The 12,962-nt window shown below is 36.4% G+C and overlaps 1 protein-coding gene across 2 annotated transcripts in view; it reads right to left on the bottom strand.

Annotated features, from left to right (window-relative positions):
- LOC121426183 (PAN2-PAN3 deadenylation complex catalytic subunit PAN2-like) overlaps positions 1-12,962 on the bottom strand; it is a 42,175-nt gene that overhangs the window by 14,293 nt on the left and 14,920 nt on the right. For both annotated transcript variants that reach the window (XM_041622385.1, XM_041622386.1), the window contains exons 7-14: positions 9,948-10,092; positions 8,452-8,596; positions 7,837-7,916; positions 6,435-6,562; positions 4,231-4,403; positions 3,381-3,544; positions 1,311-1,439; positions 448-597 (exon numbers count right to left, since the gene is read on the bottom strand). In XM_041622385.1, the coding sequence (XP_041478319.1) occupies positions 448-597; positions 1,311-1,439; positions 3,381-3,544; positions 4,231-4,403; positions 6,435-6,562; positions 7,837-7,916; positions 8,452-8,596; positions 9,948-10,092 (1,114 nt within the window). The remainder of the gene's footprint in view (positions 1-447; positions 598-1,310; positions 1,440-3,380; positions 3,545-4,230; positions 4,404-6,434; positions 6,563-7,836; positions 7,917-8,451; positions 8,597-9,947; positions 10,093-12,962) is intronic.

The raw sequence follows: 12,962 nt of genomic DNA, 5'->3' as shown, positions 1-12,962 counted from the left end.
TTCATGTTTTCTTAGCAATCAGGTAAAGAATTACCACCTGTGTGGGGATACTTGCAGTGTGGGTGTGTCTTGTGTACTACAAAGGTGATGGTCATGAGATCACGGGAGCGTTTCATGAAAGGACTTTATCCGACAAGTCTTGTTTTATCAGACACTTTCCATAGTAACAGTACCTTTCAACCAATCAGAATCAGGGAAAGTTTTCAGATCTCACACAATTTGTCGGACAAAAAATTTCAAGAGATCTGAGATATAACTTGGGGCATGACCATTAAGGCCTCAAAGACAATTATAATCATAGAAAAAGTGGTGTTACACCAAGTACATTTTGGAAGAAGTCAATATAGCCTAACTGAAAACTAGACAAAATGGTAATTGGTCTAAATGGCAATTTTTGAGCTGAAAAGAGGACAACTTTAGAAGATACACTGTAGGATCTAGATTTACCTGCAGGATCTGGGCTAACACGAATCTGTTCCAGCTCTGGATAAGACGAGGGAAGTTGGCCTTGCCCGTCGACTCCTCAGCATCAGCAAGAAGAAGCTCCAGAGCAGACACCTCTGGAATGGTGCGGAATGCTCTTAAGAAATTACTCGCCTGGTCAAGACGGTTATGAAAATAATGAAAGATTGCATTGTAATAAAATATTAAATATATACCTGATAACACTAAGTCCCAGTAATATATATTTAAAAAAATAACATCAATTCTTCAAGTAAGTAAAAATTGAAATCTTTGGTAAACAATGTACAAAACAAAACAAAAATTATCTATTGTCAATATTAATAATATAGAATTGGGAAAAAAAAAGTATGAGAAAAGCACAATTGGGCAATAAGCACATTCAAGGCTGTAAACTGTGCATGAGCAGTAAAGGTCATTTGAGATAAACTATGAAGGTGGTTTTCAAATGCACTGATATATGCATTTGTGAACTGATGATTATTCACGTACATGTATTCGTTTTAAAAATATTCTTCCCAAATATTAGAGCTCACATGTACACATTTTATGGAACTGCCCAATTTTGTGGGGTTATCAAAGCTTTATGCTGCATGCTACTGGTATTTGTTTACATCATGCATTTTTTTTTAATATGTGACTTCAAATTTTTATGGCCATAAAGGGAGCGCATCCAAACCTTTAAAGGACTGGTAACCATTCACGATTAAGTGTCATTTCATCAAAATAACGACCCTGCACCACTCAAATACACAGACATTAATCCACCTATCGCTGGTACAAGGTTTTAAGAAACAGGTTCACAATTTCTGTCCATGCTGTGGAAGCTTGCGAGAGGTCTTTCCTACCTGGCACGTCTGTCCCTTTGACAAGTCAAACATATAGAAGAGGAAACTCATTTCACAGGCCAAGCAGAACTCCTTGCAGCACGTATGGGTTTCCAGTGCACAGCGAAGGGGCTCCACAAAGTATAATACCTGTGATGAAATAAAATATATCAAAAGTTGAAAAAAAAGGATTTGAACAAAATCATAAAAATAATAAAATAGCCAGTATCTACCCTGGGGAGTCATCATCATCATCCGTTAAAGTACAGTCCACCAGGTTGGTGTATCATCGTACTTGTAGAATTGTGCAGGAATATGTACACTGCTGTGGAAGATCTATTCTATGTGCGGTTAAAAAGAATCAGTGCAGTCTTAGCCAATTGGATTATCGGCACCTCAGCCTTGAAGCTGGCTACTGAAGTGCAGTTAACTGTAATTGCAGGGAGAATATTCCACAGTCTAATGGCATCAGGAATAAAAGTTTTCTGATAAGTAACAGTGCGAGCATGTGGGACATGTATTATGTTTATGTTTGTTTCATAGTCTCAAGCTATGTTACAAGTGAAAAATCCACTCAAGTGTTTGAATGAGAAAAGGGGGAAACCATGTGCAGTGGTCTGGTGTGATTCAGTACCCTTTTCGGCTCCCGGGCACAGGCAACATCAAACAAATACTAATTACTATATTTCATATGTCCAAAACTCGGCTACACAGGATATAAATTACCTACATGTACTATAAAATTATTCTTTACCGAATGATTTCATACAAAATAAATAACCATCTGAGCTTACTTTGTAGCATAGAGTTGCAGTAAAGGCATCTGGAATGTAAGATAGCTTGAAGCTTGGCGATTGATTATGGGGCTAATTTCTATGATTGAATGTATTGATTATTCCATATGATCAATTACAGAGTTCAGCTCCCACAATCAAACACTAAGCTTCATGTAACGGGGCCCATAACTTTCTTGTAGCATAGAGTTGCATTGGGCATTTGGAATGTAAGGTTGCACAAAGCTAATAGATTGATTATGGTGCTTATTTCTATGATTGATTGCATTTATTATTACATTACATTAATCATATAACTCAGCTCAAAAAAATCAATTGCTAAGCTTTTTGTTAGAGGGCCCATAACAATGCTTGTAGCATAGAGTTGCATTGGGCATTTAGAATTGTTTGGGCATTTAGAATTTTCTTTGTATTGCAATGTAAATTATCTTAATATTTTTTTTTCATGGACCCCATGGAAGAACAGAGTAATTTATGTCAATAACTCTGAAATGGGCAATCCTTTCGATTATTATTTTATTCATTTCATCTTTTCATTTGCAATTCATATTTATTTCTATTACTGCCATTTATGTTATGTATTTGTGTTATATATAATATCTATGTATTGTGTTTTTAATAATCGGAGAATAAATAAACAAACAAACACACACAATGCTTATAGACTGATTGTGGGACTCACTTTTATGATTGAATGCATTTACTATTGCAAGTGAATAATCATAGAAATCATTCCCCATGACCAATTGCTTAGCTTCAGGTTAGAGGTGGGGGTTTCATAAAACTAATGTAAGTTAAGAACAACTTAACAGCAACATTTTTACTCATTTCTAAGTTAACCTTTCTTGTTTTTTTTCTTTTATGTTTTGCTCTCTTCTAAGTGCCTTGAGCATTTAATCGAAACGGAAAAGACGCTTTATAAATCATATGTATCATAATTATTATTATTAACTTTAAGAATGACTTGTGAACCTTTCTCATGCACTGAATAATCACCAATGAATATTTAATGGTGAATATTTTCTCATGCACTAAATAATCACTAATGAATATTTAATGGTGAATATTTTCTCATGCACTAAATAATCACTAATGAATATTTAATGGTGAACATCATTTACCACACTGCACCGGGTTTCCCCCTTTTCTCACTTGAAAACTTTGAGTGGATTTTTCAAATGTAACTTAGCTTGAGAATATGTTACATGTGAAAAATCCAGTTGATTCGGTCATTCTTAAAGTTGTTCTTAACTTACGAACAGCTTTATGAAACGGTCCCCCCGGGCCCATAACTTACTTGTAGCATAGAGTTGCAGTAGGCATTTGGAATGTGGGGCTCAAGGCCAGCAAAGTTTGTCCGGTTGTAATGTCTGAAGTCAAAGTCATCGATGCCCAGCTTGGAATACTTGATCTCTACTTTCCTGTAAGGCTTGGGAACCATGAACATCAATGGGTCCTCCGCTGAGAAACAAAATAAAAAAAAAAAAATTTTAATGTTCCATCATTCTGATACTGATACAATCCTAGGATTAATGCCAAAGGCCCAGATTCTTAAATCTGGTTTAATTAACTTAATCTACCCCCCCCCCATGCCTTCCAGTCATTTAGGCCCGTATTCTGAAGTCTGGTTTTTAACTTAGACCATGGTCTCACTCTATGCTAAACTTATGGGAAGCCAAATGTGTCAAAATTTCATTTGCATTGAATGCTTCACATGTTTACTGTGTTTTTTACTAATTCTTTAATGGTGAAGACAATTGTCATACTTATCCTTCCTGGGCAGTTAATAATGTTTTGGGAGTCAAATGAGCTGATACATTGAACGTCTACTGTTACAGATTTATTCAACAACTGGATTTCCATAGTTAAACCACAACTTAAAACCAGAGTTTAAATTAAACCCAACTTCAGAATACAGGCCTTAGGGTTAAAGAAACGGGCAGTTCTATACAGTTGTTTGTAAGTGACACACAACTTCTTGTGTTGAATGATTGATATATCCTTGCATTTTCCAACTTGCACAAACTATTTTAGCACATATTCCTACGGTTCATAAAGGTATACATAACTTACAAACTGCTTATGAACACCCCTCCCCTACCCCCCCCCCTCTCCCTTCCCCTGGGCCTTAGAAATATTCCACTTACATCTACCAGAGGGACTCTCCGGTACTATATCTTTGCCCGTCTTCTTGCTCCCTCCTGTGACGTCCTTGTAAGCTACCTGGTTCCTCCTCCTTCCCCCGGTATTTGGAGCGTAGCCGATGAACTGGACCAGCTTCATGCTGCGAAGGATCTCCGAATCAATGGGCGGGGGTTGCCTGCAGGATGTGAGAATAATAATGATTAGGCCAGGGACTAATACCTTTTTTGCAGAGCCCCCAACCTTTAAAGATAAATACCTGGTGGGTGTTTCATAAAGCTGTTCGTAAGATAAGAACGACTTTAAGAACGACTGGTGATCCTTTCTTTTGGTAAATGGTATACACCATAGGCGATGGTTTAGCGCGTAAGAAAGGATCGCCAGTCGTTCTTAAAGTCGTTCTTATCTTACGAACAGCTTTATGAAACGGCCACCAGTTGTGGTAACGATCTGAAAATGAGTTCGAAGAGAATCCAATAGAATTACCACCCAAGTGTTTGTATGTATGAATAAAAAATACATGCCAAGTGGCTCTGGAAGAAAAAGCGTAATTGCTGAGAAATGAGCAAAATAAGCACGGAATTCCATCAAATGTCGGGTATTTTTCCAAGCAATATTAATACACTGTCCCACATATGCTTTCCTGTGTTAGTGATCATCAGAATAATTGGTTTTCAGCTAAAATTTCTTGATTTCACAAAGATAACTTTAATTCAATGTACCAGTTCTAGATCTGTGACACTATTGTGGCTTGAATTAAAGACGTTGTCATGAAATAATTGTTTGCTGCAACGACTGACTTTTACTTTTAAAAGTAAAAAGTAGTAAACGTGCCAAGCGGTACTATTAATTTCTTTGAAGAGGTTATATACGTGTACATGTATATAGAACAGATTCACAACGTTCATAAATGCCAAATCTGTCAACCATGTATGATTGGTGTCAGGTATATTTATCCAGGGTGCTACATCATGTAGGCCTACATTACTTTTGTGAAGCACTAGTTTACCTCATCAGTCAAGTAAATTTTACAACTGTGCAATGTATTACTATGTGTGTATTAAATGTGTACATACATATTCAGGATTCCCATAGAAATTTGAAGCAGAATTCCATGACTTTTCCATGAGGAATCACTTTCTACCAGTAGGGGAAGGTGGGGTAAGTTGTGACACTTATTGCATTTTGCATGTTAGAATTAATATGACTAGTAATATTGCAGAAATAAGTACCTTGCCTTTAAATTTGATTCTTGGGAAATCTTTTTCACCTATATATAACTTTCTACCCCCACACTGAAAATCATCGTGACCTTTGAAAAAAAACAATGTCAAATGGCTCAACTTGCCCCATCTGTGGGGTAAGTTGTGCCACCGTCTGGGGTAAGTTGAGCCACAAAAACTATGTACAAAATGTATGCGGGAAGAGCCAGGATGTCAATTTTTCATTTAAAGTATTTTCACTTGCTAATTCTCTATAAATACTAACATCTTCTAAAAGTAAAAGATCTGTCATGTGAATTAGCTCCTTTCTGCCTGCATATCAATGGCTTTTTACATTTTTCATTTTTTTTTATACATCAACATTAGAAATACCATGGCTCAACTTGCCCCATGTTGATTTGGCTTCAATTACCCCAGTCCAAACTTATTGCGATATTTTCACATCCACAAATTTCTTATGCATTCATCATGTAAAAGGCTATGACAAGAATGAGAATCCATACCTGGAATAACAATATTGTTCTTATTTCTATAATATATTTGAACTTGTGTGGGTAAAAAACACTTATCTATTTTACACCCTTTTTTACTTCTTAGGCTGAAATTTGTATATTTCCCTCTAAAAAATTACTTTTTGTTTCAAAATTGAAAACAAAGTGGTGGGTTAAAGGTTATTTAACGGGTCATCAATATATAACACCATCACGATGTCTGACTCATTCTTAGATTGGGGGTGGTGGCTCAACTTGCTCCTATGCTCCACTTACCCCGCCTTCCCCTAAGTATTAACCTCACCTTTGTTGAGTCTGTCTGAACATTGTGGAACAATTTCTTGCTGAAAGACATTAGGCCATGACTGGGATATTATATACTCCTCATAATATGTTGAAAATATTACTTAAACTGGCTACTGACACAAGGTTGTAGAACTGCAAGCAGGTGAGGGGAATCCCCTTCCCTGCTTAGGGGAATTCCCTTATCATTACCTCATGTTAACTCTACATAAGTCAGCAGGCCAGTCTGATAGAAGTGGTTCCTCTTCACAGTAAGGCATGGGGATGGTAGAGAAATATGCCAGATCATCACTGAATGGTATAGGGTGCATGGGTACAACCTACATGTACATGAAAACAGGATAAGAAAAGACAGGAAAAAAATGAGAGAATGTAAAATCTAATAAAAGTGTGATGGAAAATGAGGAAAGAAGAATGTGGTCTGCTGTGCAAACCATTTACATGTAGCTGAGATATGGGGTCTGAATACGTATCCTACAGTGACTTGCAAACAAAACCCTTTTACTCAGCAAGTTTTATACAGTTGAGGACAGAAGTTTACATACAACCAGGAAATTCACAGAAAAGTTGACACTTGCCAAACATCCTAAAATTTACTGTATCTTATAAAACATTTGTTCTATCATGAAAAAAAATTTGATATCAAACAAAGAAGACAGTATGTCATGCCCCTTCATCACGCTGCTTTGTCATCAGGAGCTGAAAAATATATAGGTGTCATTTTTTCCCAAAAAATCTTCATATTTTAGACAAATTAAGAATAAAAACTTGACAAAAACATTTCATATTTGTACTAGTGAGTTCTCAACACAAACATTTCAGATTACCCTTTTTTGTTCAGTGGTGACATATCATGATAGAAAATGTAATATAAATCATAGATTTGATATTTATATATATTTCTACGAAACGATGTTTGAAAATATATTAAAACAATAGAATACATTTGGCACAAATATTAATTTTTTTCTTCAAAGGAAATTCCACCTGAAATATACTTTAATCGTAACAGTATTCCGGTCACGTGAAAAAGCTTAATATGCTCTTTCATTTGTCACCAATTTGTCATGGTAGGATTTATTTCTGAAGACATAGTAAATTTTACGATGTTTGGCAAGTGAACAAATTTCACTGAATTCCATGGGTGTATGAAAACTTTTGGCCTCAACTGTACATGCTAGTCTTGCATGAAGACCCACTTGTTGATCAAAGTTTCAATCTGGATCTGCGCCTGGAGACCTAGAAGAACGGAGGTGAAGGAAGAATGGATGGGAAAGAAAAGTGAAGAAAAGGAAAGAGAACAACTTACATGTAGATGAAAGAAGGAAAATTCGTATTTCCAATCATATTCCCAGCAAAACATCTGTTCCTTTCGCACAAGAAAAATATAGCGCAATCCACTTTCAATAAATCAACAAACACATAATTCTGGGATGTTAGAACCATGACTTTCCTGTGAGATTATTGATTGGTCATGTATAAGAGCCCTAAAAATTTCAGAAAATTCAGTTTTTCCATCACACAAATAAGGATCATTGAAACTTCTTCTGTCCTATTGAACATGTTTAAAAGGACAATATATAGGATTACTTACTGGCTCGGCAAACTCAGTTTCAGTGGAGAAGTTATTAAATGTGACCTCCTCATTACTGCTTGACCATAAATGACAACAACCTACAGGTATACAATAAAAAAACATTAACAAAGAGTTTATATATCAAAAAATGATATCTTATGGCTAGATGTGATAGTGCACTTGTTTGGAATTAAAGTCTATCTTTAGTTTTAAGTAAATCCTCCCCCCCCCCTCAAAAAAAAAAATGTGCATATCATTATTTCAAATTCCTTTCTAGATCATGTTAATGCTTGGGCCACAAAACGGTTGTGGTGCAAGGGATATAAACTAAAAATGTGTTTCATTGGATAAATTTACCAGTCTAACATCAAAATATAATGTAATCGGGTGCCTGGTCAAAATAGAATATCTCCATATTTCTGTCTTGTTTGTATTATGTACATTCTCAAACATGGAATGGGATGAAATTGCAGGATATAATCTTTGGGAGTAGATTTCTGATATACATTTGCCAAATATTTTTAAAGTAAGAGCTCATCCACTTTGTGAGAAATTCTCCATGAAAAGTTAACGACAAAGTGCCTTCAATACAAATAAAAAATTTTAAAAAGACAAACAACTGATAAAACTAACCTCCAGAGTCACCAAACACCAAACAGCTACTGTTGCTGGAGACATCAAAGTCCATGACCATATCCCCCGCAATGTTGACCTGATACAAGAGCATCATGTCAGGGGTCACCAGACCACCAGGGTCAAGGATCTGAAACTGACCACTCTGGAGAAAGAATAGTAATAATAATAACAAAAACAACAACAATAATAATAATGATATACTATAGTAATTTAGTGCTTAAAGATAAACTCTAGTACTGGTATCAAGAGAAATTAAATTGTTCACAGAATTGAACAAAGCTTACACATATTTCAAGCAAGTTGAGCGCCTCTGGCAATCTCACCTGCATTACTCGATTCAATATAGCAGCAGTGCTCACTTTGAAAACTACTATAAAATAATTCACAAAAAACACCATTCGTATAATGATACAATACTATGTTCATTGACCCTAAATGACATTTGACCTCAATCATGTGACCTAAGAATTGTCAGTGATACTTGATTACCCTACGTCCACAATTCTTAAACTATATCCATAAACTTTGAAAGTTATGACTGCAATTTAATAATTACCTCCAACATGGCCAAAGTTCATTGACCTTAATGACTTTTGACCTTGGTCATGTGACCTGAAACTTGCATAGGATGTTCAGTGATACTTGATTACTCTATGTCCAAGTTTTATGAATCAGATCCATAAACTTTCAAAGTTATCATGGTAATTCAACAAATACCCCCAACTTGGCCAAAGTTCATTGACCCTAAATGACATTTGACCTTGGTCATGTGACTTAAACTCAGGTAGAATGCTCAGTAATATTTGATTACTCTTATGGCCAAGTTTCATGATGACATTTCAAAAACTTAACCTTAGGTTGAGATTTTGATATAGACTCCCCAACATGGTCGAAGTTCATTGACCCTAAATGACCTTTGACCTTGGTCATGTGACCTGAAACTAAGGCAGGAGGTTCAGTAATACTTGATCTTCCTTTTGTCCAAGTTTAATGAACTAGGTCCATATACCTTCTAAGTTATGCTGTCATTTCAAAAACTTAACCTTCGGTTAAGATTTGGTGCTGACGCCACCGTCGGAAAAGCGGCGCCTTTGGTCTCACTCTGCTTCGCAGGTGAGACAATAAAAACTTAGAGGTGAGCTATTTATAACGTGATTGGTATCATTTTGTAAAACCTACATTAAGATAGGCAGAAATGCCTTGACATCAAGACCTACACCAACTTTTAACTTGCAATGCCTCATGGTTCCTTCACGTGATACAAAAAGAATGCATTACTCACACTCATTAGTTTCCTTAAAATTGTATATGAATAAGACAACAAAATGTACTAGAGTGAATGACATTATTAATTTGCTAAGATACTGAACGGAATTTTGTCCAGAATCTATTCAACCCAACTGTAAATATTATCAATTTCAAGAACACAAATTTTGCAAAGCAAACAAAAACTAAATAGATAGTTTGCTAAATATTTCATTTTTTTTAAGTACCTGATCCAAGATGATGATCCTGTTTGAGTAGGTAGCCATGCAACGCAGGAAGATGGGTTCTATTGGAACATGAAGAGGAGCCATGGGTCGCATGGTTCGAAGGTCAAAGACCATTAGGAATCTATCAACACTCAGCGTTCCTAACCTAAAGAAAGACAGGAGAGAGCAGAGCAGAGTATTTACAAGATACAAGTAGGTTCTATTGGATCATGGGCTGCATAGTTCTAAGGTCAAAGAACTTTAGGAACCTATCAACACTCAGAGTTCCTAACCTACATGTAAAGAAAGACAGGACAGAGCAGAGCATGTACAAGATACAAGTACCGGTAGGTTCTATTGGATCATGGGTCGCATGGTTCGAAGGTCAAAGACCATTAGGAATCGATCAACGCTCAGCGTTCCTAACCTAAAGAAAGTACAGAGCAGAGCATTTACAAGATACAAGTAGGTTCTATTGGATCATGGGCATAGTTCTAAGGTCAAAGACCATTAGGAATCTATCAACGCTCAGCGTTCCTAACCTAAAGAAAGACACGACAGAGCAGAGCAGAGTATTTACAAGATACAAGTAGGTTCTATTGGATCATGGGTCACATGGTTCGAAGGTCAAAGACCATTAGGAACCTATCAACGCTCAGGGTTCCTAACCTAAAGAAAGACAGAACAGAGTAGAGTATGTACAAGATACAAGTAGTTATTATTGGATCATGGGCTGCATAGTTCTAAGGTCAAAGACCATTAGGAACCTATCAACACTCAGTGTTCCTAACCTAAAGAAAGACAGAACAGAGTAGAGTATGTACAAGATACAAGTAGTTATTATTGGATCATGGGCTGCAGAGTTCTAAGGTCAAAGACCATTAGGAACCTATCAACACTCAGTGTTCCTAACCTAAAGAAAGACAGAACAGAGTAGAGTATGTACAAGATACATAAACAAGTAGTTATTATTGGAGAATGGGCTGCAGAGTTCTAAGGTCAAAGACCAATAGGAACCTATCAACACTCAGTGTTCCTAACCTAAAGAAAGACAGAACAGAGTAGAATATGTACAAGATACAAGTAGTTATTATTGGAGAATGGGCTGCAGAGTTCTAAGGTCAAAGACCAATAGGAACCTATCAACACTCAGTGTTCCTAACCTAAAGAAAGACAGAACAGAGTAGAATATGTACAAGATACAAGTAGTTATTATTGGAGAATGGGCTGCAGAGTTCTAAGGTCAAAGACCAATAGGAACCTATCAACACTCAGTGTTCCTAACCTAAAGAAAGACAGAACAGAGTAGAATATGTACAAGATACAAGTAGTTATTATTGGATCATGGGCTGCAGAGTTCTAAGGTCAAAGACCAATAGGAACCTATCAACACTCAGTGTTCCTAACCTAAAGAAAGACAGAACAGAGTAGAATATGTACAAGATACAAGTAGTTATTATTGGATCATGGGCTGCAGAGTTCTAAGGTCAAAGACCAATAGGAACCTATCAACACTCAGTGTTCCTAACCTAAAGAAAGACAGAACAGAGTAGAATATGTACAAGATACAAGTAGTTATTATTGGATCATGGGCTGCATAGTTCTAAGGTCAAAGACCAATAGGAACCTATCAACACTCAGTGTTCCTAACCTAAAGAAAGACAGAACAGAGTAGAATATGTACAAGATACAAGTAGTTATTATTGGATCATGGGCTGCATAGTTCTAAGGTCAAAGACCAATAGGAACCTATCAACACTCAGTGTTCCTAACCTAAAGAAAGACAGAACAGAGTAGAATATGTACAAGATACAAGTAGTTATTATTGGATCATGGGCTGCAGAGTTCTAAGGTCAAAGACCAATAGGAACCTATCAACACTCAGCATTCCTAACCTAAAGAAAGACAGAACAGAGTAGAATATGTACAAGATACAAGTAGTTATTATTGGAGAATGGGCTGCAGAGTTCTAAGGTCAAAGACCAATAGGAACCTATCAACACTCAGTGTTCCTAACCTAAAGAAAGACAGAACAGAGTAGAATATGTACAAGATACAAGTAGTTATTATTGGAGAATGGGCTGCAGAGTTCTAAGGTCAAAGACCAATAGGAACCTATCAACACTCAGTGTTCCTAACCTAAAGAAAGACAGAACAGAGTAGAATATGTACAAGATACAAGTAGTTATTATTGGATCATGGGCTGCAGAGTTCTAAGGTCAAAGACCAATAGGAACCTATCAACACTCAGTGTTCCTAACCTAAAGAAAGACAGAACAGAGTAGAATATGTACAAGATACAAGTAGTTATTATTGGATCATGGGCTGCAGAGTTCTAAGGTCAAAGACCAATAGGAACCTATCAACACTCAGTGTTCCTAACCTAAAGAAAGACAGAACAGAGTAGAATATGTACAAGATACAAGTAGTTATTATTGGATCATGGGCTGCAGAGTTCTAAGGTCAAAGACCAATAGGAACCTATCAACACTCAGTGTTCCTAACCTAAAGAAAGACAGAACAGAGTAGAATATGTACAAGATACAAGTAGTTATTATTGGATCATGGGCTGCAGAGTTCTAAGGTCAAAGACCAATAGGAACCTATCAACACTCAGTGTTCCTAACCTAAAGAAAGACAGAACAGAGTAGAATATGTACAAGATACAAGTAGTTATTATTGGATCATGGGCTGCAGAGTTCTAAGGTCAAAGACCAATAGGAACCTATCAACACTCAGTGTTCCTAACCTAAAGAAAGACAGAACAGAGTAGAATATGTACAAGATACAAGTAGTTATTATTGGATCATGGGCTGCAGAGTTCTAAGGTCAAAGACCATTAGGAACCTATCAACACTCAGTGTTCCTAACCTAAAGAAAGACAGAACAGAGTAGAATATGTACAAGATACAAGTAGGTTATTATTGGATCATGGGCTGCATAGTTCTAAGGTCAAAGACCATTAGGAACCTATCAACACTCAGTGTTCCTAACCTAAAGAAAGACAGAACAGAGTAGAGTATGTACAAGATACAA

The sequence above is a fragment of the Lytechinus variegatus genome, chromosome 13, assembly GCF_018143015.1.
Source record: "Lytechinus variegatus isolate NC3 chromosome 13, Lvar_3.0, whole genome shotgun sequence".
Classification (NCBI taxonomy): Eukaryota; Metazoa; Echinodermata; class Echinoidea; order Temnopleuroida; family Toxopneustidae; genus Lytechinus; species Lytechinus variegatus.
This window is presented reverse-complemented; position numbering and strand designations above follow the sequence as displayed.